The sequence below is a fragment of the Meles meles genome, chromosome 3 (genome assembly GCF_922984935.1).
Source record: "Meles meles chromosome 3, mMelMel3.1 paternal haplotype, whole genome shotgun sequence".
Lineage (NCBI taxonomy): Eukaryota > Metazoa > Chordata > Mammalia > Carnivora > Mustelidae > Meles > Meles meles.
Window position 1 is genome coordinate 151,254,556 of NC_060068.1, and position 24,488 is coordinate 151,279,043.

Sequence of the window (24,488 nt, forward strand, 5' to 3'; positions counted from 1 at the left end):
AGGACAGCCATGATGAGCATTGATAGTTGACCTTTGGATTTAGCAACTGGAACTTGTGGACAACAGTACTTTTTTTTTTTTTTGTGGTTTTTTTTTTTTCATTTTATTTATTTTTTCAGCGTAACAGTATTCATTCTTTTTGCACAACACCCAGTGCTCCATGCAAAACGTGCCCTCCCCATTACCCACCACCTGTTCCCCCAACCTCCCACCCCTTCAAAACCCTCAGGTTGCCCCAACCTCCCACCCCTGACCCTTCAAAACCCTCAGGTTGTTTTTCAGAGTCCATAGTCTCTTATGGTTCGCCTCCCCTCCCCAATGTCCATAGCCCGCTCCCCCTCTCCCAATCCCACTTGTAATGGAATAATAGAGATAAAAGCATGATTTGATTGGGTTCAAGAGAGAATGGCGGAGGAGAAATAAAGGTAGTGAGACAACACTGGACTTTGAAGGGTTTTGCTGTAAAGAAGAGTAAAGGAATTGAGTGATTACTAGAGTGAAAGTGAGGGGAAATGTTTAGTTGAGATTGTTAAAATAAGAGCTTATAAGTAGATAATGAGGATAATCCACCAGGGGGAAAACGATGATGCAGAAGAGGAGTATTACTGGGGAAATAGCTCTGAGAATGTGAGAATGGCATCTGATGGACAACTGAAGAGGTTGTCCCTACTAGGAACACAGACACCTCATCTGCAGTAGCAAAAGAGAAGGCAGAATATAAGGGTTCAGGGGCACCTGGGTAGCTCAGTCAGTTAAGTGCTGGACCCCTGATTCTGGTTAAGGTCATGATCTCAGGGTCCTGAGACAGAGCCCCAACTCAGGCTTTATGCTGGGTGAGGAGCCTGATTAAGATTCTCTCTACCTCTGCCCCTCCCCTCTCTCCTCCATTCCTAGCTCATTCATGCTCTCTCTCAAAAAAAAAAAAAAAAGAGAGAGAGAGAGAGAAAGAGAAAATATAAGGGTGCGATGCTGGCCAGTGAATAGATGTAATGTGGGAACTTGTGGACCTTCAGTCCTGTGATTGCCACCTTGTATTCTGTAAAACTAAAGCAAATTCATCAGCTGAGAGTAAGGATGGGTGAGTAGGTGTTGAAAGTAAGAAAAGAAAGGAGAGAGTATCATCCTTTCTGTTTGGGAATTCTAGGTTTCTTTCATTGTAAGCTATGTACTCCCTTCTCACCTACCTGAACTATCAACACCAAATAGTAATCAAAGTAGAAGAATTTAAGGAGGGGTTTCATAGTGAGCAGGCAAACAACACTCAACTCCTCTATTTTCCCGGAGCCACTTGGTATGGAACCAAATCACTCATAATTTTTTATTAGGCTACATTATATTTACCCAGCTTTTCTCTGCCTTCTACTACGATTATAGCATTATACCAACCCAATAAAATTCTAGATGAACTCAGCTAATCTAAGCTTACAATATCTAGCTAGAAATTGGTTGGCTATAGACATGTAGCATACTGAAGAAAGATTCTAAACTCTTCCAATCAATGGAAACGGATACTTCATCAGTAAACATAAAGAAATAGAATTTTTCACTGGTTATTCATATGCTGAAGGAAGGCTTAAATTTCCCTAAGTTACAGAATTCTGGAGAATCCACAGGCTAATATTTTAGCCAGCCAATACCCTAGAATTTAAAGAAAATCCTCAAGAGTCTCTCACACCAGGAAGACTATGACAAAAGAGTTAGAGTAAGGAAAACAAAGAAAGAGAAAATCAAAGGATGATGTGTAGGAAGAGAAAAACCCATATTTACCCAGCCTCTCTAATCTGCCAAGCATTTTATACATATTATTTTTTCAACCTTGACAGCCATGAAATAGAGGAAACAGGACCTCTCAAAGGCTAATAGCGTTCAAAACATTGCAAAATTCGTAGGTAGGATTTCAGCCCAGGACTCCCTGATGCCCAACCTCATGTTCTTTGCACTAAAATAGAAGGTATAAAAAAGAAAAGGGAAGGGTGATCTTACCTGCAAGTGTCCTAGAAACCTTGGCAATAGCAACATGGTTATCATAAATGTATTTAAGCCAAAAACACATTCCAAGGGGCCTGAAAGAGGCCAGCCAGTATGAAATCTAACTATGTTACCTCTTTCTAGAATAGATTGTTACTATCTCTATTGATTTGACTTGATTTTTTTATTTTTATTTTTATTGACAGTTGGTTAGTGATGGCTCTCAGTCATTAACTACAACCTGTGTCTATCCAACAAAATATGAACAAATATATAATGAAGCACTTAAACAAAAGGACAAAGTCCTGTTCTTCAGTGATGCACCAACCTATGCAATTAGCCAACACAAATCCAGAATCACAAGATATCTTGTCTTGGGAAACCTGTGATAGAACCTGCTACCTTCCTGTACATGCTGTTTTCAAATATGAATAGCTTCTTAACAAGACAGTTAAAAGGAAGGCAAGATTTGCCAAAAAGAATAATGGGTAATCCAATGTTCCGCCTGTATTCATCAGTTTAGCCATACAGATGTTAATTATATGCCCAAACCTAAATTAAGATTCAAAATCTCAGTAAATAATTGAACTCTTATAGGAGACATTCGTGTATTAAATGAATATGAAATATTCCTATTTTTCAATTATTCTCCTATATCCTATAGACACAGAGGTAAACAAAATATAAACATACTCATTCTTATGGAATAAACTTACATTCTAACAGGGAAAGCTAAAACCAATTTCGTACAATAATTACATAATCACAAGTGTAATCCAATATACAGAGTGAAATTAATGAGTTGTGATTGTACAAAAAAATACCTGACTCATTTTGGAAATCATAGCAGGCTCCTAGAAGAAGTGATACTTTAATTGAGTTCAAAAGGACAAGGAGGTGCTGGCTAGCTAATGAGAGAGGGAAGGTTAGGGAAAGCATGGGAAGCATTAAGTGAGAGCATGGAATACTCAGGTATCAGAAGGAATTCCTGCAATGCTCATGGAGACTGAGGAGGGAAGAGCCTGAGACAGAACTAAAGAGGTTATGCAAGGTCTTGTGGCTGTGAGAAGAATTCTGGACTATATTTTAAAGGCAATCTAATACTGTTAAAGAATTTTAAGCAAGAGAGAGAACTAATCATATTTGTTTCTTTTTTTTTTTTTTAAGATTTATTTATTTATTTATTTGACAGAGAGATCACAAGTAGGCAGAGAGAGGAGAAAGCAGGCTGCCTGCTGAGCAGAGAGCCCAATGCGGGGCTCAATCCCAGGACCCTGGGATCATGACCTGAGCCGAAGGCAGAGGCCTTAACCCCTGAGCCACCCAGGTGCCCCTCATATTTGCTTCTTAAAAGATTTCTCTGGATGCTATGTAAGGAATAAATTAGAAGGACCAAATAAAAATATTTTGCTAGAATTCGGGAGAGAGATGATGATGGTTTGAACTAGAATAAGGGCAAAATAGGTGAAGAAAAATAGGTGGGTTTGAAAATACAAGAATTAGTTTTTGACTCACTGTGGGGGCCAAGAAGAAAGAGGGTCTGATATTATTATTTCCATCTTTCTAACTTGAGAAATTCAAGAAATTGTACTACTTATAAAAATGGAAGAAATCTCAGGAAGCACACATGTGGAAAGATGTGTCATTGTTCAAACTTCGGGCATAATGAACTTTGGGTATTGTGTGATGAGGAGGAGCTCTAAAGCAGGCTGCTGGGTGAACTGGTTGAAGGTAGGAATCTGAGAACAAGGTGAACATCTCCAAATCTACTTAAGTACAGAACCTGATTGGAACAGGCTCACTCTCAATTATTTAGGTTGCATTGCATGATGATAGCAGGACACAGATGTGAGCAAAGGAGAAAGCAGTAAGAGATACGCCTTGTGACAAGCATTCTCCTCCCAGGTTGGTCCTTGAATTAACCGACCTAATCAGCCTTAATCCTTCCTCATCTAAGTGGCCTTCTTGTTTTCATCCTGTTGGGATAAGATTTGAGCCATCAACAAATGGAAATGGAGATGTGAAAGCAACATTGCCCAGAACTTTATGCCCTAAGAGGTGGAAAAGGTTAAAATTTTAAGTATAAAAGAACCTATTCAAAGATGAAAATTTTACAACAAAGCTTAACAGAAAACTGAGGTTAATATCAAGAAAGAGAACATAGTTCATCAAGGATAAATTCTCAACACTGACCCAGGTGATATATAGGGTATTTAAAAAATACTCGCTATACATCATGCTTATAATTAAAGGTAATGATTCATAGAAGAAAATATTTAATTAGTAGACAGTACAAGTAAAAAAATTTTTTAATTATGTTCAAACATATGGTATAGATTGTTTGTTCAGTCAATAAAGACTTGTTGAGGAATCACCATTTGATAGACCCTGTGTTGTATCTATATCTCAAGATATGGAGAAGATAAAATATTAGTTTCTTGCATTGTAGAAAGCCAAGTTTTAAGGAAAAAAAACAGAAAACCATCAAACAGTTACAAAACATAAGTGCTAAAAATAAATATGCATCTCCATGGGAAATTCCATGGGAACACATAAATAGGATCAATTAAATTAGTTGGAGGTAATGAAATTTGAATTTGATATTGAAGGGTGCGTGTGGCAAATTGTAAATGGTGGAAGGGCTTTATAAGCATAAGGCATAGTTTGGCAAAAGAATGGAAGAATGAAAGACTCTGATGGGCTCAGGGGCTGATATACAGGTGGATGGTGGGAACTGGTGGAAGAAGAGTCTGGAATGGCAGATTGGGGTTCTGTGCAGTGTGCCACAGGTTTTATCCTGCAGGTAATAAGGGAGCATCTGATCTATTCCCAAAAGGCAGGTGAGCTATGTTCCACATGGAATCTCATCTGGATATGGAACCTTTTGAATGGTTCCCTAAATTGTCATAGCACTACTACAAATCAAGTTTAAAAGAGAACACAACTGCTCAACACTAAGAAAGCCAAATCTGTCAAGTGTGAAGGACATCACAAGGTAAATGGTTGCAGGAATGGGTTGATGACAAAAAGGCAAGTGTAGAGGAAAATAAAGTGTCCCAAGAGCTGGAGAACAACAGATTCATTTAACTGGCTTCTGGTTAGGACATGGATGTAGTCATCTGATTAAAAGACATGCAAGTTGGCGAGCTCTCACATAGGGTGACACTGATGATGGTTAAACAAGGAGCTAACATAATAACTGATATTTTAGAAGAGTTGCACTGAGGTATGGTAAAAGATGGAGTGAAGGGAAACAGAGGTCAGGAGACCACTCTTTTGTGAAAGTGAAAGAGAGCCTTTATTTAGGGGCTGAAGTAGTTTGATCAGGAAGAGGAAAGATAATATGATGGCAGGATGGTTGGGCAAGACTTCAGGGTGATTTGCAGGATGGGTAGAATTTAGGTTGATAGTAAGGAATGGGGAAGGGACTCAATATGGGAGGAAAAGACAGCCCACCTTCTTACAGGATAGCAGATTTGGAAAACTCCTGAGCCAGGCTCCTTCTGGCATTTTCGTATTCATATCTGATTCCTGATATGAGCTCTACCTTTCAGAAAGAATTTTTAAGTGTCCTCAGTATGATACTGGTTACTGTCCAGTGGCTTCTGCATCAGTCACCTTCAAAGGTTTCAGCACAAAACCCTGTGGTTGGAAACCAATACAATAATAGTTACTCTGTGGGTCCACATTGATTCAGAAGTCTACGAGAAATTTCCAAAAGTCTTCAGCTGTCAGTTCTCACCATCTCCATAGGATATCAACCCTTCTCAAATGTGGCTGACCTTTTACATAAGATTATGTGCCATGGTAGAATAGAAAGAACTTGAGTTTTAACCACATCTTAGCTAAATGATTGATGAAATTTATCTTACAGTGAGAAAAGATGGCTGTCTGTCAAAAGGAAAAAAATGATATGGCTTAAGTATCTGCACATTGAGCTGCAATCAGAGACATTCTGCAGACTGGCCACTGCTTTTTAATGATTTCATTGACGTCAACAGTGTCTAGTGCAACCAGCTATTTTTATATATCAATTGAAAATGCCGCAGCTATATCTCCTCTGAATTAGATCACAGAGCAGCAAAGAAACACATGCCTCTGCCATAAGGTAGCTGAACGGGCGCTCTGGGTTGTGTTAGAGAGAATATGAGTTCTTCTCAATCTGCCCTGGAGCAATGGTTGCAGTTGCCAATTGTACAAATCACTGAGTATCTTTTCTTGAAGCATTTGTATGAAAGGAAGAAAGGGAATATTTTGCTTCGCTGATCTAAGAGTAACTACATGAAAGCTGAGTGTAGTGCACAGAGCAAACCAATCGTTAGGAAAGCAAGATTATCAATGTCAGACCAGGAAAGGATGTCCCTTCTCCATCTTAATGCTGATTCCTTTAATGAGGAGGAAATTGGAAGATCATGTTCAGGTCCAAGGAGATCACCTGGGCCCCAGGACGCTGAGGGGCTGGGGTTCCTGAAGAATTTCTGCAACTGGGTATATTCTGATGCCGCGGTTACTGAAAATACCTCTTGATGTTGTGAGATCAGAATCTCTGGATTAGAAAACCTTACGCATAAGCACACAGCAGCACAACTGTGACTGGTATTCTCAGCAGAATCCCAGAGTAGCTCTGCATATATCTTCATGTGCTATCATACTTTGATTAGAAATAAAGCAAACAACAAAACAAACTGGGGGTTGCTGGGGGGAGGTGGGGTTGGGAGAGGGGGAGGGGGTAATGGACATTGGGGAGGGTATGTGGTATCGTGAGTGCTGTGAAGTGTGTAAACCTGGTGATTCACAGACCTGTACACCTGGGGATAAAAATACATTATATGTTTATAAAAAAAAATGGAAGGGGAGGTGAACCATAAGAGACTATGGACTCTGAAAAACAACCTGAGGGTTTTGAAGGGTCGGGGGTGGGAGGTTGGGGGAACAGGTGGTGGGTGATAGGGAGGACACGTACTGCATGGAGCACTGGGTGTTGTGCAAAAACAATGAATACTGTTACGCTGAAAAAATAAATAAATTTAAATACTGAAAAAAAAAGAAATAAAGCAAACAAATGATCAACAAACCTCACAGGGTACGTGTTCAAGAAAAGACTTATAACCATAATGACAAAGGTCATAGTAGTAGATTTTTAAATCTCCCTATATAAAATCGGTTCCCAGTGCATACGATTTTGCTTAATGCAGAAGGTAGAAACTCATTATTTTATAAAATTTGGGGGGTGAGATGGGGAGGAATAAACATTCAGATTCAAAACCATCAGCTTTTTGTGACTCTGTTATTTCACAGATAAGGACAGACATTTCGGCAAGACCTTTGTTGCTGGGCAGTATTATATGACTGCACTTTATAAATTCTGAATTTTAAATTATAGACGATAATATCAGCTCCCAAATGTCAGACATCATGATGAATTGGTTTTTCGCCTTCTTAAGCCATTCACTTTCCCTGCTTCCGAAATGTCAGATGTAAAGACTCCTGATAACAAAGCTGTGCAAAGCATGTTATTATTATTTTTTTGCAACAATCATGATACCAGAGAATTCTTCCAAAGCTTATCTCATATGTGTTCTTTGCTTGATATTCTAATTGTTCAGACTGAGTCAGCTTTTGAGTAAACTAATCAATTAAAACCTACCCCCTCAGTATTGCACATTTGAAATGATTGTTTTCACCACTCCCATAGCACTAACGTTGTGTTTAAAATGTCAATTTAATGCCTAATTAACCTCTTATTTTTAATTTGTCTTTTGTTTCAGACGCACAGGTGTTCATTTTGCCCTTTTGGAAAGTGAAGTTAGAAGAGCTAGAAAAAGAATGCCAAGGCTCATGAATTTTTTCTTCATTGACATCTTAGTCTAGCAAAACTGGCGTAAGAATTGCACCTCGTAGTTCATGGCATGTTGTGATAAAGCGATATGAAAAACTGGACTGTTACGCTTTTTCTTCTATTTTCGTCAAAGCTAAAATGGAAATACTCCTTATGCGAAAGAATAGAAATTAAACTGTAGATTGTTTGATGGGTTGCTACATTTTTAAATGTACTCATTTACTCATTCATTCAATGCCTCTTCATAGAGTATCTACCAAGTCCTAAGTACTAGGTGAGGTTAGAAATACAAGAAATACAGTAAGGAACACTGCTTCTGAGTTTGAGGAGTTGGAATTAAAGTGGGAACAAGTGATACCATAGCCATAGATAGCAAGAACTCAGTAGGTCAAAGGCTATGCATATCTTTCTTCTGGACATGACTTTGAAATTAAGCTCCTGAAGTTCTGAAAATGACTATTACCCAGTAATTCTTTAACAAACAAACAAAACTCACCTAAACTATAATCTAACATAGCTCTAAAGAATCCTCCTGTGCTTGGGTCCCATTGCCATTCCGCTTTCATCCTCTTATTCAGTTATGTGTCCTTGAGAACATGAGGCAGGTCATAGTACCCTTATACATTCCATAATACAAACAAATCCCAGATTTCTAAGAGTGACTTTCATCAAATTAATTATACATATTGCTCCATTTTCAGCAAATTAAGTCTTTATTTTCTTTTGTATCTCTCAGGACAATGAGTTGGCATTCTAACTGATTCTGATGATCACAACCTTGAATTTTATTACAAAGAAAGCATAAAACTTTCAGATCGCTTAACTGATAAGCAGAACTGTGGACACAAAAGACTCAAACAGCCTTCCTCCAAATGAGCAATGGAAGAGAATAAATACAGTCACATGCTATATTCATGAAACATCTCTGGAAGGATACCCAAATTCATATTCTGGAGGCCTCTATATTCAAATTAAAACTATTCTGCACCACAAAAATAGAAAGACTCAACATTTTTCTCAGCGAGAAAAGCATTATCGATTGATAATTGTGACTCTAATAATAGCATCTAACACTTACTGAATGACTACCACGTGCTTACTCACATGTATTATCATTTGCCTTTCACATGCCTCATCTCAGTTCGTCCTTCTGAGGGCTCTCACTTCCACTGTTACAATCCTAAAAACAGCCCATGGACCAAAGATAGCCCAGTGCAGGCAGGACACCTGCAAAACCTGCTGCATGTGATCACAACTGCCAACCACCTGTGCCGTTCTGTGGAACTTAAATATGCAAAAGTAACTTTGGGGGTAATGACCAAAGAGAGCTTTATTCCTTTATGTATGAGAACAGACAATTAAGCCAAGTTGTATGGGGCGAAGAAGGGATCAGAAGGAGAGGAAATCGCAATGAAGCTCCCAGTGGTATGCGGTGGCTCAAGGACTTTTCACCCCAAAGATGTCTATAGTTTAATTTTAATTTGTTCATCTGTATGTGACACTACATATGTAATCTGACGTACTTCAGGGCAGTCTTCTAGTCACACAAAATTACCTTGTGTAGGTAGGTGTATGTTTATTTTTGTTGGTTAATTGGAGGGGGGGGTTGCATTTTTTTGTGTATGTGAAATGTAAGGAAAAGATCCAAGTTCTACCTCACAGCTGACACAGTCTGAGAGGAAGAACATGAGTAAAACAGCAAGTCAACTCATAAAATCAGAGTCAACTATTGGAAGGAGGTGTCTGAAGCCAGAGGTAACCATGAGAACACAAGAGCTCCCCTCTGGAGCTCATGGCAATCTTGGAAAGCGCTCTCGTCTTCCACGTTCCAGGGAATGGGTCAAATCCATCTTCGTTAGACCTGAAGAATTAGGGAGAACTCCAAACACCCAGAATAAATGAGTATTTGTGCAACTATTACAGAGGCCGAAAACAAAAGATTTGTGTATCTATTGTCTATTAGAAGGCTAAAGGGATAGGGTGGCTGGATGGCTCAGTGGTTAAGCCTCTGCCTTTGGCTCAGGTCATGATCTCAGGGTCTTGAGATAGAACCCAATATCAGGCTCTCTGCTCAGCAGGGAACCTGCTTCCCCCTTTCTCTCTGCCTGCTGTTCTACCTACTTGTGATCTCTCTCTCTCTGTCAAATAAATAAATAAAATCTTAAAAAAAAAAAGAAGGTTTGGGGCGCCTGGGTGGCTCAGTGGATTAAGCCGCTGCCTTCGGCTCAGGTCATGATCTCGGGGTCCTGGGATCGAGCCCCACATCGGGCTCTCTGCTCCGGGGGAGCCTGCTTCCTCCTCTCTCTCTGCCTGCCTCTCTGCCTACTTGTGATCTCTCTCTCTGTCAAATAAATAAATAAAATCTTTAAAAAAAAAAAAAGAAGGTTAAAGTAATATAAGACTCTGCACTGATTAAATCTCCTAACAACTAGATTTCTGTCTTCCGTATAATTATGAACTTCATTTTTTAAAAGTAGGCTGGTACCTAGAGAAGTGATTACTTAAACTAGAACCAACACGTTAAACATGTAATTATTTCTCTGGAGCTCCAGCATTCACTTCTCTTGAGAAAGCCTAGAAACCTGGGCTAAAATGGTGTAGATGCATCAGTATTTTGAGGCCATTGGACTATGTTCCCTAGTCTCTGATAACATATTTCTATAAAGGCTACATTTGAATTTTATATAAAATGGATATTGAAACCTTGTCCATTTTGTCATTTCCTGTCTGTGGCAGAGACTACCAGCTGTTCATCAGCTATTTTTAGTGGCGTATACCTACACAGAAGAAGACCACACTACCCAGCCAGTCCTGCATCCTTACATGATGTGGCACGTAATTAAATTAGAGCCAATAAAATAGGTGTAGGAGTTTCCAGAACACTCACACAACTTATGTGAAATTTCTCTTAAATAAGATTCTCTTATTTAATTCTCTTAAATAAGAAATTCTCTTATTTCTCTTAATTCTCTTAACTTCTCTTAAATCAGAAGGGATAAATAATTTGGGGGTCTTACTCCTTTTTGCTGACAGCCTAAAACTCAGATGTGGTAACTAAAGCACTGGTACCCATGTTGGACCAAAAGATACTTTGAGATTGGAGAGCACAAACCTTGACGATGATGGACCAGAAAATAGGAGCCCAGGTTCTTGGTGATACCATGAAATTCTCCAACAAAGCTTGGGATACCTTCTTTAACAAGAGAGAGAAATAGTTGCTCATTTGTTCAAAGCATTTTTATTTGGGGTTTTCCTGTTTTATGAAGCAAATCTAGCCATCTGTCTCTTGTATAACGATTTAAATTATAAGTTTCTTGTAGAGCTTATTGCCAGGAAAGGCTACTTCTTTCATAACAGGTTTACTTTATATCTCACTGCCTTTGTTTTTTATGGCCTTGTCCACGCAGAGTTAAATTTCATGGTTGTTGGCAGCAATGATTCTCATTCTAGGCTGTGGTGTAATGATTTCCATCCCTCCCCCTGCCCCCAGCCCTCCCACATGGTCTGGTAGTTTACCTCCGTTCTGAATTAGTTCAGTGGCATATCTTTGTAAACTTCCTGAAAGTATTCTCTAAAATATGTAATCATAGGATTTAGTCTGATCTGCTGAATAGATGTCATTATATTTTAGGAAAGAATAATATAGGAAAAGGGAACTGTGGCTTGAATCACTGATATTAAATCCTAAACTGAGTCTCCCTTAGCTAAAGGATATCCTGTCTTTGCTCACCAAACAAATCGAAGGCAAACAAGACCTATGTATATTTACAAATACAATTCAGATTATAAATATAGTTCTTAGCGCTGTTGCTTTCTTTGTATACACAGTACCTGGGAACCCAAGGCATGGCTATTTATGAGTACTAAGTGAATTGATGTTGAATAGTGAGTTTTTATGCTAACAGCTAGTAAGGGGCAGAGCCCAAATGGAAACCCAGTTATCTGTCCTCTGTCCATAGTACTGATTCCTACTTGTGGAAAACAATTATATGGCACAATCTCAAGGAAAAAAAAATAATAAAGCTAATGTGCTAACAGCCACCATCTTCTCTCCTTTTCAAAGATGTTTTTTGTTTTTTGTTTTTTAGTTAGAAAGAACAGATAAAGTAAGAGAAAATAAACCTCTACAGATTACACAGTTACACCTCCGCCACCAGTCTGAGGTGCTGGCATCTTGAAATCAGTGACCTGATGTTGACACACTTCCTGTCCCTCCCCCACCTGTTCTCTTTCTTCCTCCAAGACTGTGGAAACTTCTCAGATCTGTGGGGAGTTGCTACAGGTATTAACACATTGGAGAGAGGTGTGGAGTGATTTTCACCACACTGTATAAATAAATGCAGAGAATAGAAGCCTTGTTTTCATTAGAACATAGTTCTGACTGCAATCTCTTTTGTGGGTGGATAAAGTTGTGTACATAGCAAATGATTTTGTTAAACTTACTGTCAACAAAAGAATAAAGTTATATTCCTTTCAGGCAATTTCTTATTTAAACACAGAGATTTTCTTAAGCAGATTATTAGGAAAACATAAGTCAAGAGAACAAATAAAGGTATTCCCCTCCCCCCTCAAAAAACCTCTTAAAAGCCCAGAGATAGAAAAGGCTTAACTTCTCGTGGACATAGGTTCAAGTTTCTAGATTGTACCGGCACCTATGTCCACTGCTCCCTTAGCACATGCCTTAGGACAATGATGTTATATTTGCTTCCCTCAGAATCCCCGCTGTTGACTCTTCTAAAGCAGGGAACAAATCACAGTGACAGGAAAACATATAGTGGGGACTCAAAGCCATAATGAAACAAATTTCTAATTTAAATCCTTCTTGCCAGGTCCCTGTTCCTCACAGAAAGAGATCTGCTCATATTCACACTTCATCTACTCTTCTTATTTGAACTTTCACATCCCTCTTTACATTCTCCTCTCCAAGCCATTTGTGTTTAATTGTCATTCTTTCCTAGTTTATTGTGGTACTTGGTCTTCTGGCTGCTCCATTCCCTTTGAATGAGGGAGGAACTAACTCATTCTTGCGTTGATCAACTAGGAGTAGTTCCAAGAGCAATGAAACTAGGGTGTGCGGATTAAAATGTCAAGGAAGATTCAGCAGCTGTCCTGCATGGCGATCTCCCAGAAGACCTGGTCTTATCACTGAATGTTCAGGGTCTACAATCTGATTCCACAACCCACTTGCCATCCTGCTACATGGCATGCATAAGGCATGGGTTTGCTTTTGTTTCATTTTTAATATTTATATATTAGGGAGAGAGTGAGGGAAAGAGAGAGAGAGAGCATGCACGGATGGGAGCAAGAGCAGAGGGAGAGAATCTCCACTGACTGTGGAGCCAGACACAGGGCTCAATCCTACAACCCCGGGACCATGACTGGGGCCAAAACCGAGTCAGACACCCAACCAACTGAGCCACCCAAGTGCCCAAATATAGGTTTCTGTTACTAAGCAATTATTCTAATTCAGGAAAAAATTGGCGAATCAGTCTTTAAATGGATTGTCAATTTCCCAAGAATTTAAATACAATAAAATATAATCAATAAAAAAATACATCATGCAGATTTTTTTTTTCAAAATCCAGAAAGATTTCAAGATTGCATGTACAGCATTTTGCTCTGCCCTTGGAACACACTAAGTTCTCAACTCCAACTGGAATCAGTTTTATATTCTAATGGAAATTGTTATGTTCAACATGTCAGTAAACAAAAAGGTACAAAGAAGTCTATATTTAACCAGCTTTGAAAAATGGTTTTGATAACATCTTAAAATCAGATTGGGTGCCAAAAAAAAAAAAAACTGTTCTATATGGAAGAACCAAGCTGAGGAATAAATCACCAGGTAGATATCTATTTTTAAAGAGCTTAATCAAATAATAATTTTTTAATATTAAGATATATATCTTTATATATAATACATAATTATATGTTTATAATTATATATTATATATTTATAATTATATTTATAATAGATACATTCATATAAATGTATAAATAAATTATATTTATAATAGATGGTTATAATTATAATTAAATAAATATATAATTATGATTATAAATCTATATAATAGACTATGATATAATTAATATGCTATTGATTAATAATTATTGATTGATGTTATATAATATTATATATGTATAATATATACGTCTTTGTCCTGTTTCTGTGACAGAGCTCCTATAACCCTTGGAATATATGAGATAAGAGCAATAAAATTCTTTCATTACGTTAATGCTGTGACTTTTGAATCCCAACTAGGGGTGGGGCTGGTTGTCAGGAGAACCAATCATATGACAGAGGGTTAGAAATTTCAGTTCCATCCTCAGACCTCTGGTAATGGCAGAGGGGCTGGAGGTCATTGAGATTTACTTCCAAAGCCATGACTTTGAGCAAGGGTGAAGAGATTCTTTTTATTTAGGGTTTAGAGTGAATATTCAGAAGGGAATCTTTGTCATCGCATGTAGAGGTGGGTATAAGGTCACTCATGTATCTTTTTTTTTTTAATATTTTATTTGTTTATTTGACAGAGATCACAAGTAGGCAGAGAGGCAGGCAGAGAGAGAGGGGGAAACAGGCTCTCCGCTGAGCAGAGCGCCCGATGCGGGGCTCAATCCCAGGACCCTGAGATCATGACCTGAGCTGAAGGCAGAGGCTTTAACACACTGAGCCACCCAGGCGCCCCAGGTCACTCATGTGTCTTAAGGAAACGTGCTCATATATACCTTGTATCTTATGTTAAAGAGGTTTGTGCTTCTCCTTGGGAGGAGATATTAACATTACAGTGAGGTGGAGGTAACTGTTAAGATAAGGTTAACCTTCCTGTGAAGAGGAAAGCAGGAGTAGGGGTCTTGCTGTTGACACTTCCAGGTTGGTGGACACATGGAGGGACTGGGAGAGTGGGGCATCTGAAGAGGGCACGGAAACTCCAGGCTCTTTCTTCATGCCTTGTCCTGTGTACCTCTTCCATCTGGCTATTCCTGAATTATACCCTTTTAAAAGAAGCCAATAGTCTGGTGAGTAAAATGCTTCTCTGAGTTTCCCTGAGCTGCTCTAGGAAATTAATTGAACCCAGAGAGGAGGTCATGGGAACGTTTGGTTTATAGGCGGATAATCAGAAGTACAGGTAATAACCTGGGCTTATGACTGGCATTTGAATGGGGTTAGAGAATTTGTGGTCTTGTGGGAATAAACGTGTTACCTGTGGAACCTGAGGCTATCTCCCCATAGATAGTTGGAGAATTGAGTTGAATTTTCAGACATGCTTGTGGTATCCAAGAACCGTTAGTTGCTGGTACGAGAAACACGCCCTCCACACGTTGAAATTGGGTCTAGGGACTCAAGGAATGATAAAGCTTCAAAGCACTGAATTGGTTATTGTGTTCATAGCTCCTTTTTCAAATAGAATAGCTCAATAGGTGTTGCCAAGTAATTTACAACTCGAGAAAGGATTATGAAGGTATAAGCAATACACAGATGTCTTTCTGATTTCCTTTATTGTGGTTCCTCTGGGAGGTATTAGGGAAATCATTCCTTGGCTTTTCCAGAGTTTGTTGAGGATGTTGATCATAATGGGAATGAGTAAAGGCATGCAAACAAAGAACAGCCTGGCTCCTCTCATTCGAGAACGTGACTGGAGATGCTAGGTCAAGATGCCATCAGAAGTTGGACTTCTGGAAAATTGTTTCATAGAGAATTTAACTATGAAATATAAGCAGCCACTTGTATCATAGAATTTGCAGAAATATGACAGAAGCTGGTCAAGTTTATCACAATAATTTTATTCACTCACCAACAAATTTCCTAATAGGCCTGCTAAGAACTTTGGAGATACAGTAGTAAATGCAAACCAAGAAAATACAATAAAATTCAAGGTGTCACAGGAGCATAAGCAGGACTTCTAATATAAACTAAGAAATTACTATAGATTTCCAAAAGGAAGTGGCATTTTTAACTGAGACCTGAAAAATGAGTTGGGCCTACACTTTGAAAGAGGTCAGGGAAAAGTGTTCTAAATGAAGGGAGAAGCTTGGTCACAAGGAAAAAGAATGGCATACCTTAGAAAATAACCAAAAGGAAATTGGATGTTCAAGGGAAAGAGTGAGTGGGAAGGAGCTAGAGGTCAAGGGGGAGAATGGAACTAAATTATGAAGGACACCATAAACATGTTAAAAGGCTTGGATTTTATTGTCCAAGGGACATAAGGAAGCCATTGAAAGATTTAAAGCAGAGAAAATATATAACCATAGTTCAATTTTGTAAAAATGACTCTGATGACAGTGTGGATTGGGGAGAGCAGGACTCTAGGTAGAAACCAGGAAAGAGGCAAAAAAAAAAAAAAGATGTACTTTATCAGGGTATAGGAGATGGAGATGACTGATTTGGGCAATTTGGTGGTGATTTGTGCCATTTACTGTGTCAAATAAGGCTGGAAGGAGAAATGGAACTGACAAGTTCACTTTTGCGTGTTGGATGTTGAGGTACATTTGAGACATTAATAGGTAGAGTTTCAGTAGTGATTGGACTTTGCTTTGGGGGCTCCATGGGCTAGAGCCATCCATTAAACCCATCTGAAAGAATGTTATTGGCCAGGGGAATTTTGGAGACTAAAAAGAGTAGCACACTTAGAACAACCCCATGAAGTACGTCCAAGTTCTAGGATTAGGTAAAGAACAGGGTCATAAATGCATCTGAGAAAGAATATACAAAGAGGTAGGAAAAAATGAGGAGAGTTTGTTTGGCAAAGATTGTTATCTGAGCACCTATCTGCCTCTTCTTCCTTCTCCAGGTTTTCCTCAGCCTCCCAGGAAGTTCAATGTTGCCATATGATTGAGCTCTAACTAATGGAATGTGAACAGAAGTTGATGAAGGCCACTTTCAAAGCTGGTGCAAAAAAAATCTCCCATAATGATCTCTCTCTTTTCCATCTAATAGCTCAGTGTCAGTCCCAAGAAGAAGCCAAAAACCTTCTTCATCCCTTGGGGGAAAATACTATCGGACTTTATATGAGTGAGAAAGAAATTTCTTTTGTGTTAAGCCACCAAGATTTGGGTGTTTATCTACTGTAGCAGAAGCATCACCTTCACTCACACAGTGTGGACTTAGAGAAGCTAAGGGACAAGACTGTTTCAAAAAAGGAAGGAGTAGTCAGCAATGTTAAATGACTGATGAAAAGTCAAGCAAATTAAGTACTGAAAAGAGTCTCTCAGATTTAGCAACATATAGTTCTTGAATGACCTGCATGTATTACTATTTGCAACTGAAGATTTTTAAGATAAATGTAAGCATATCTCTGATCTTAATGCTGGTGGTTGTTTTCAGAAAGCTACTATACTCATTAATCGATTCAACTGTCTTAACAAACTTTATGTATAGGTGTTTAAATGTCATTTTTCAGTCAAATAAAACTTCTGAGATTGGTTACACGATTGGATTTTGATTTATTGACTTTGTCCTTAGTTTCAATTGACTGAGTGGATTATTTAATTCTCTTGACTCAATTTGGAAGGCCGCTATGCTCACCACTATACCACCAACGCTGATTGACTCAGTTTGGATGAGGAAATAAGGCTATCCACAAAGTGTCAGAGAAAAACTGGGGATCTATAAGAACCTATTAATCAATCAATGGTTGTTTTGCTTGGCTGAAACAATTACACCTATTGTGAATTCTCTGACTTTTCTAAGTCAATATTTTAAAACTAAATTTACCCATATTAAACATCAGTGTGTGTAAAAGACATAAGGTCCCTGTTAAGATATAGAGGCCTAGAATCCCACATTGAATATTCTAATTCAGTAAAGAGATCTTGGCACCAAGAATTCACTTTTTTTTTTTTTAAACAAGCTCTTCATGTGATTCTGATAAGCATGGCCCTTAACTCACACTTAGCTAAACACTGATCTGTATCTAATGGGATGCTTTAAAATCCAAATTTTTTCTCAAAAGAAGAACTATTACTAAGCCTTAGATACTTGGCACCAGAAAGAAAATTTGGGGGGAAAAAAAGCAGAAGAGCATTTTGTTACAAAAGAATGAAGGAGAATTATAAAAGACGATGACACATTTTTCTTTTCTTATAAACTTATAGGCATTATCTTCTCCATTTTTATACATCTTTGCCTCTTGAAATTTCAAATAAAATGGTAATTCAGTGATTGAAATTTTCTCCTTCCAGAGCCCAAGAATACAATTAGCGGGGAGGAAGCAAGCTTCTATAGTACTTCGTGGCATTATGAACTCGTCATTGAAAACAAGAAGGGTTGTTACTAATCTTCAGATGCACAGAAAGGCAGCTGAGGATAATATCACCTATTACATTCTGCTAGTGACTGAAGCCCATGCCTTAGGCAGCCTACACAATGCCTGTTTACCATTAAATTTTCATTTACTCTCATTAAGTCAATTTCTGATAGAATTTCTCTATCAGCGGCAATTTCATATGTAGAAAAATAAGCAACTGAGCCTTTTAGAAGCTTGTGTGCCAAGGAGTTTATGGGGTCTCCATTTTCCATGTCTGACCTGATTTTGTGCTGACCTAATCTCAGGGGAAGGAAGAAGGGAAGGAAAGAAGGAAGGAAGGAAGGAAGGAAGGAAGGCAGGCAGGCAGGCAGGCAGGCAGGCAGGCAGGCGGGAGGGAGGGAACAAGGAAGGAGGATGAGAAGTTGCAATTAATCAACTCCTACCAGAGTAACCAGTGCAATAACTGTAGTCCATTGCACATGGCATTGCATAGGTTCATACGGGATATCTATCGACAACTTGATTAAAAGCTGAAGAACAGTAATATGTACCTTACTGAGTTAAAGGAGAAATTGGTTATGTCTATTAACCTGTGTGGAAAAGCTTGAAAGCCAGTTTTCATCAGGTAAGGTTGTATGCTACCTGTATCAAATAGCCTCATTCTAACAGAATCTGATTTCCCAGCAAATTCACCTTTTCAGATAGCCCTCCCTCTGGTATAACTTAAAGAATAGGACCTTTCCCTCCGACCCCACCCAGATGTATGGCTACTTGGAACACTCATGATTCTGCTCTCCATTTATTCTCTCTGGATCTCAGTTTCCTCATTTGTAAAGATGGCAGAGTAATAGAACCAACCTCCTTAAGTTGTGAGAATTAGATGAAATAATGTACATAAAATGTGTAGAAAATATCTGGTGTTTTCTAAGTCTTACGCAAATGTTATTCCAGAAAAACACTAACACAGGTGTTTCTGCCATACAACTGGACATGTGCGTTCTTCACGTCTTGCAAAATCATGCAATAAACAACAGCATTCATGGGGCACCTGGGTGGTTCAGTGGGTTAAGCCTCTGCCTTCGGCTCAGGTCATGATCTCAGGGTCCTGGGATCGAGCCCTGCATCAGGCTCTCTGCTCAGCAGGGAGCCGGCTTCCCCCCCCCCCCCCCCCCCCCGCAACCCCGCCTGCCTCTTTGCGGACTTGTGATCTCTCTCTGTCAAATAAATAAATAAAATCTTTTTTAAAACAAACAAACAAACAAAAAAACCAACAGCGCTCATTGGAAAAAACAGGGTTAGGAGCAGATCCTCAAAAGCTATGGCACTTTTTAATAAGGGCACTAACCAAAATGGTAAGAATCCTGAAGATACTAAGATTGAGCTAAATCCCCACTAGCCTTTGCCCTGAGAATCTGTCACCCTGCCCTTTGATGTCTCAAAGCCTGGAACTGAAGCTTTCCCTGTGGAGACACAGGTCTTTAGAACTGTCACTTTGATAAAGGCCAGCTAAACTAAAATTATGACTCAGAAGTTTTTTCTTTTTTTGTACTTTTGGTTTTTGCTGCTGTCTTGTTTTAATACAGGAAAATACCTTCCCAGGTTATCATCCTTCAGGTAGATTAGCCTAGTGGACAATATCACTGATACTTCAGGCCACTGAGCCAGCCCCTCTCTTCAAATAAAGGAAGATATTTAGAGACTTTTCAGCTTTTTCCCCCCCAAACTCTTCAAATACCATTGAAGTTCTGTTTTATTTAACTGTGAAAAAGCTTACACAGTTGATCGCTTCAGACAATGAACCCACTAGGAAAAACCATGTTTGGTCCAATTTGTTTTCTGTGTTATGCTGATATCACTCCCCTAATTACCAATTGCATATGAGTTGATTTGCATTTAAAAACACATGTTGTAGCAGAACAGGCTGCAGATGTGATAAAAAGACTTCCAGAGGATTTGAGAATTGTGCTATAATAAACAGAGCCTTAGCGATCCAACTCCCCAGCATTCTTTTCAAAAAGTGACTTGAGTCCGATTACTAAGGGCTAAAAATGCTGATCTTGTTACAAGTTTGGAATGGTGTGAGCACTGGTGCACCCTGGCGGCAAGCGAAGACGATCAGCCTTGATGTATTTGGCTACTACAATAACCAGAGAAGGCGTCTCTACTGTTTAAATTCCCTTTATATCTCAGCCAGTAATAAACAAACAAATAAAACTCGGCTCTGAGCTTTCTCACAGGACATTCTTTTGTTGGTGGTTTTTTCCCTTCTTTTGGTCATGACTCATGGCCTATTTTTTCTTCTCATTTCTCCTTCAGGACAGGAGGAAAGTAAGTCTGCTGTTGTTCTAAACGCAAGAGCTGTTTTCCTGAAAGGTCTGAGGTGCCCCCTCCTCTGAGGAGGAGTAAGGAATGGGATATCACAGCAAGCAGCTGTGCCCCAACAGCTCCAGGCCCCTCTTGCACGACTGGTTCTCCCACCGACGGCTAGGCTCGCCCGGCTCCCCTGCTCTTTGCTGGGAGGCAGCACCACCAGACAAAAGAGAAACTACAAACTGCGGTGGATCAGGTGTCAATGGCTGAACCAGCGACAAGAGATGGAACCTTGTAATGTTGTTGACCTTTGTTCTACCATCCACATGGTGCGTCAACCCAACCTAAAGATCCCAGGGTTAGAAAAACCACAATACGAAACCTAGTTCACTTTGCTCCATCTCTTCGTGGCCCCAGGCAACTCAACCTTCTTTAAAAGGTAAGGTTTTCTGAAGTTCCCCATCCAGCCTTTGAATATATGAATGGTAATTAGGCAAAGTAGGGACTTGCTGAGTTGCACATTGGCGAAATTGTTAGCGATGTCAGTTGTGATCATTAATGAAAGAGAAGGCAGCAGATCTCAGAAGAATGCAAAGAGGGATTTCTCCTCAAATGAGGAGAAATATGAGAAGGATGGCCCCGTTGGGACAAGTTTCAAATCTGCTCATTCTTGCAGCCATCTGCCATGGCCCCACCGGTTGATAGGATAAGTCATCAGTATCTGTCATATTTCATTCACCTTATTTCGCACACTCTGTAGCCTTAGAACTCCGAATAATAGTGTCTGGACTCTGGCCACATGTCCTCTGAGACCGCATTCTTTCTGAGGTCAGTAATAATTGTCAAAGCCAGTGGATAAAACCCGGTTCTCGTGTGGCTGGCATCTCTACCACATTTGGCCTGATTATTCAATCCCCCTGCTCCTCCCAGAAACGATCCACCCGTGGCTGTTTTCATGGGTCTCTGTCTATCTTTCTGTCACTCTCACTTCCATTCTGACTGGCTGCCTCTTCATTTCTGCCTCTCTCAGCATGACAGCTCCATTTTCTCACCCACAGACTCTGTAAGGTCTGTAGCATTGCTGATGCCCTGAAGCATTAAGCTGCTTGTGGCTCAGGCTTGCCCGTGAGGTTCACATGTCTACACGGCAGTTGATCCAGTATACACTGTTGTATGATCAGACAGAGTCTCCAATCATATCTCTAAAGGCAAATGTCTGAGATAGATAATCAGCTTGATTATAGTCAAGCCAAAGGATGAACCGACTTTGGGCCAGCTATTCACCTTTATTCTAATCAGTCCAGGATGGCAGTAGGCATGCTCCCCACCCAGGAGGCCTCATAGGGAGCCCTGGGTGAAGGCCAGTTGACTGTGAGTTCATGGCCTAAGAGTTCGTCACTCTGTGTCTCCCCGCCGCCCCAGCCCATCTCTACCATGGTCCATTATTTATCTCTTGTTAGTTCCCTGCCCTCCCCCATCAGTCCTTTGCTACATCCACAACAGAAGTTTTGCCATTTTTGCCTTACTTTTTCCTCCCTTTGCAAATGTCATTCTCTCTGCCTGAAATGTCCTTTACCATTTCTTTGTCTGCAAATTTCTTTTGTCTGAAAAATTTATCTTTTAGCATCCAACTTTACCTTCCCTGGAACTTTCACCCTACTTCTGTAGGCCTTCTGTGAGATGCTTCTCATCTCTGAGCTCCCATTCTCTTTCGTGCTTCCTGCCATTTTAGCGCTTACCATACCTATGGGCCCTGTTCAGTAGTGCCTTTGTTTTCCCTGGTAGAATGGTTGCCCCTTGAGGTACAGTTCTACGTCTTAGTCATCGTAGTTTCTTCACCGGCGCTTAGGATCATGTCAGGAATGCGGTAGCGATTCAGTAAAGGTTTTCTGAGGGAATCCATATGTAAGTGAATGAGGTACTCGAAGTGAATGTGGAAATAGTAAATCAGGGATTAGTAAAAGGGGAAGAAAAAGAATGATATTATTCATTTTACAAATGACAGTTATTCTCTCAAGATGCTTTTTGTCAAATACATACACTTGTGCTAGGCAGATTTTTACTGTTTCAATTTACTTTTCTATAAAAAGTAAAGCTACCTTTATGGGGAAAGAAATTGATGCTGTAGCTTGTATACCATGGATCCCATTAAAATGAACTTCTTGCTGTAAAATAAACCATAGCTTTCCTTCATGTTAACATCCTGGGGAAATTCTTGCCATAGCAAAACTTCAAATTGACCAGCACTATTAAATCCTTCTAAACTGTGTTAATCTGGGTTAAGAGTAGGAGATAAGAAAAGTTTCATTTATAGAAAATGTAGAACTACGTACTTTTAAACAAAAAAATTCAGTTACTTATTACTGCAAATATATGACCCCAAAATGAAGTGGCCTAAAACAACAACTTTTTAATTATATCTCAAATTTTGTTAACTACAGATTCAAGTAAGACTCAACTGTGTGATTCATCTGTTGCCTGGGTTATCCACTGTGGTCACTTTGTGATATTTAGCTAGAAACTGAGCTGTTCTAGATAGTTCAAGACCGCTTTCTCACACACCTGGTGACTCGATAGGGATGCTGAAAGACCAGGCACAGCTGGTCTCTTCTCTTCTCTATGTAGTCTCAGGACCTCTTCAGCACTGAAGCTGAACTTTATGTATGACAGTCACGGGCTCCAAGGGACCAAGGCAAAAGCCACCAGCATCCTAAAGTTCAGGACCAGACCTGATGGAGTATCACTCTCACTGTGCTCTTTTGGTCAAAGCAGTGACAGGCTGGGCTAGATTCAAAGGTGTGGAGAAATAGACTTCATCTGACATGTGATATAGGCAAAGAAGAAATAAAAGGTGATTGTCTTGGGGATAGCTACCACAGAAATAGAATTGTATTACTTTTTTTTATCATGTTGTATTATCTTTAATTAAGTATAAAGACTTTTAATCACGTCATCTAGAGACCATTTCATCTGCTGCTCTGTTTGGCTACCAGTCTCTTGTCTCTCTCTTCAGTAATGGTGAGATGGATATGCTTTCCACAGGGAAGAGAAATCTACGGTTTGCTGGCTTTTCCAGTAACAAAAGTGTTGAAGAGCTGGGTGGCAAAGCTGTTGCCATTGGCATCTTTCATGTGAATTACATCAAAAGGACCAGGGTGTCTCTCTCTGCTGATGATCACATCGATTCTTCCCAAGTTAACATGTCTGCTTATCATACGCAGATTACCAGTATCAAACTTGATGAAGTCAATAATCTTTCCAGTCTCCAAATCAATCTGAATGGTGTCATTCACCTGGATGAGGGGATCAGGACAGAGGATAGCACAAGAAACGTGAGTCACCAGATGAGGGATTCCTTTTGTCCCCACAAAGATCCTTCTCACTTTGTACAACTTAGACTTGGCCTTGTCAGGTGTAATCCAATGAACAGCAAAGTGACCCGTGGTGTCATCCATCAGATGGAAATTCTCCCCAGTCTTGTCACTGCTGATGACATGCATAAAACCAGCAAGGTGGGTTGTACTGGTTCTGACCTTGCCATCAATCTTAATCAAACACTGCCAAGAGATCTCCTTTAACTCATTCCCTGTTAGAGCATACTTAAGTCTGTTCTTTAGGAAAATGATGAGAGGGAAACACTCTCTCAGCTTATGGGGACCAGTAGGTGGGTGAGGGGCAAACATACCCGTCAGTTTATCCAACATCCAATGCTTTGGAACTGCTACAGTCTTCAGATGCCTCTTGGGACCACAAGCCATGGCTGTGCTAGGCATGAAAAGATAACTAATTACTTCTGAGAAGATACAGTAATTTGATTCAAGTTTAAATCAATCAATGAATAGTGATTGGATATTTATTCTGTGTATTATTCTCCCTTTAATTTTCTTTGGCCTGCCTTAAAGTCCTTAACAGACCTGTTTTCATGGAAAAGATGCCATTGCCAATGTCACTTTTTGAAAAAAAAAACTATCTCAATTTGGCCTTGAAAAGGAACCAGCCCTTCCTGGATTGGGTCTCAGAAGAAGCAGATGCTCCAGTCTAGCTACCTGTTTGAGTTCAGGCAGCTTTAGCAGAATTTTTCAGAGTTCTTGTTTCTTTATCTGTAAAATTTGTTTAATTAATCTTTACTT

At 39.5% G+C, this 24,488-nt stretch overlaps 1 protein-coding gene across 1 annotated transcript; it reads right to left on the reverse strand.

Moving 5' to 3' along the window:
* Positions 1–23,411: 23,411 nt before the first annotated feature.
* LOC123938691 (40S ribosomal protein S4-like) lies at positions 23,412–24,116 on the reverse strand. Its single transcript, XM_046000297.1, has one exon. It carries the CDS (start codon positions 24,114–24,116, stop codon positions 23,412–23,414), a length of 705 nt encoding a protein of 234 aa, XP_045856253.1.
* Positions 24,117–24,488: the final 372 nt, after the last annotated feature.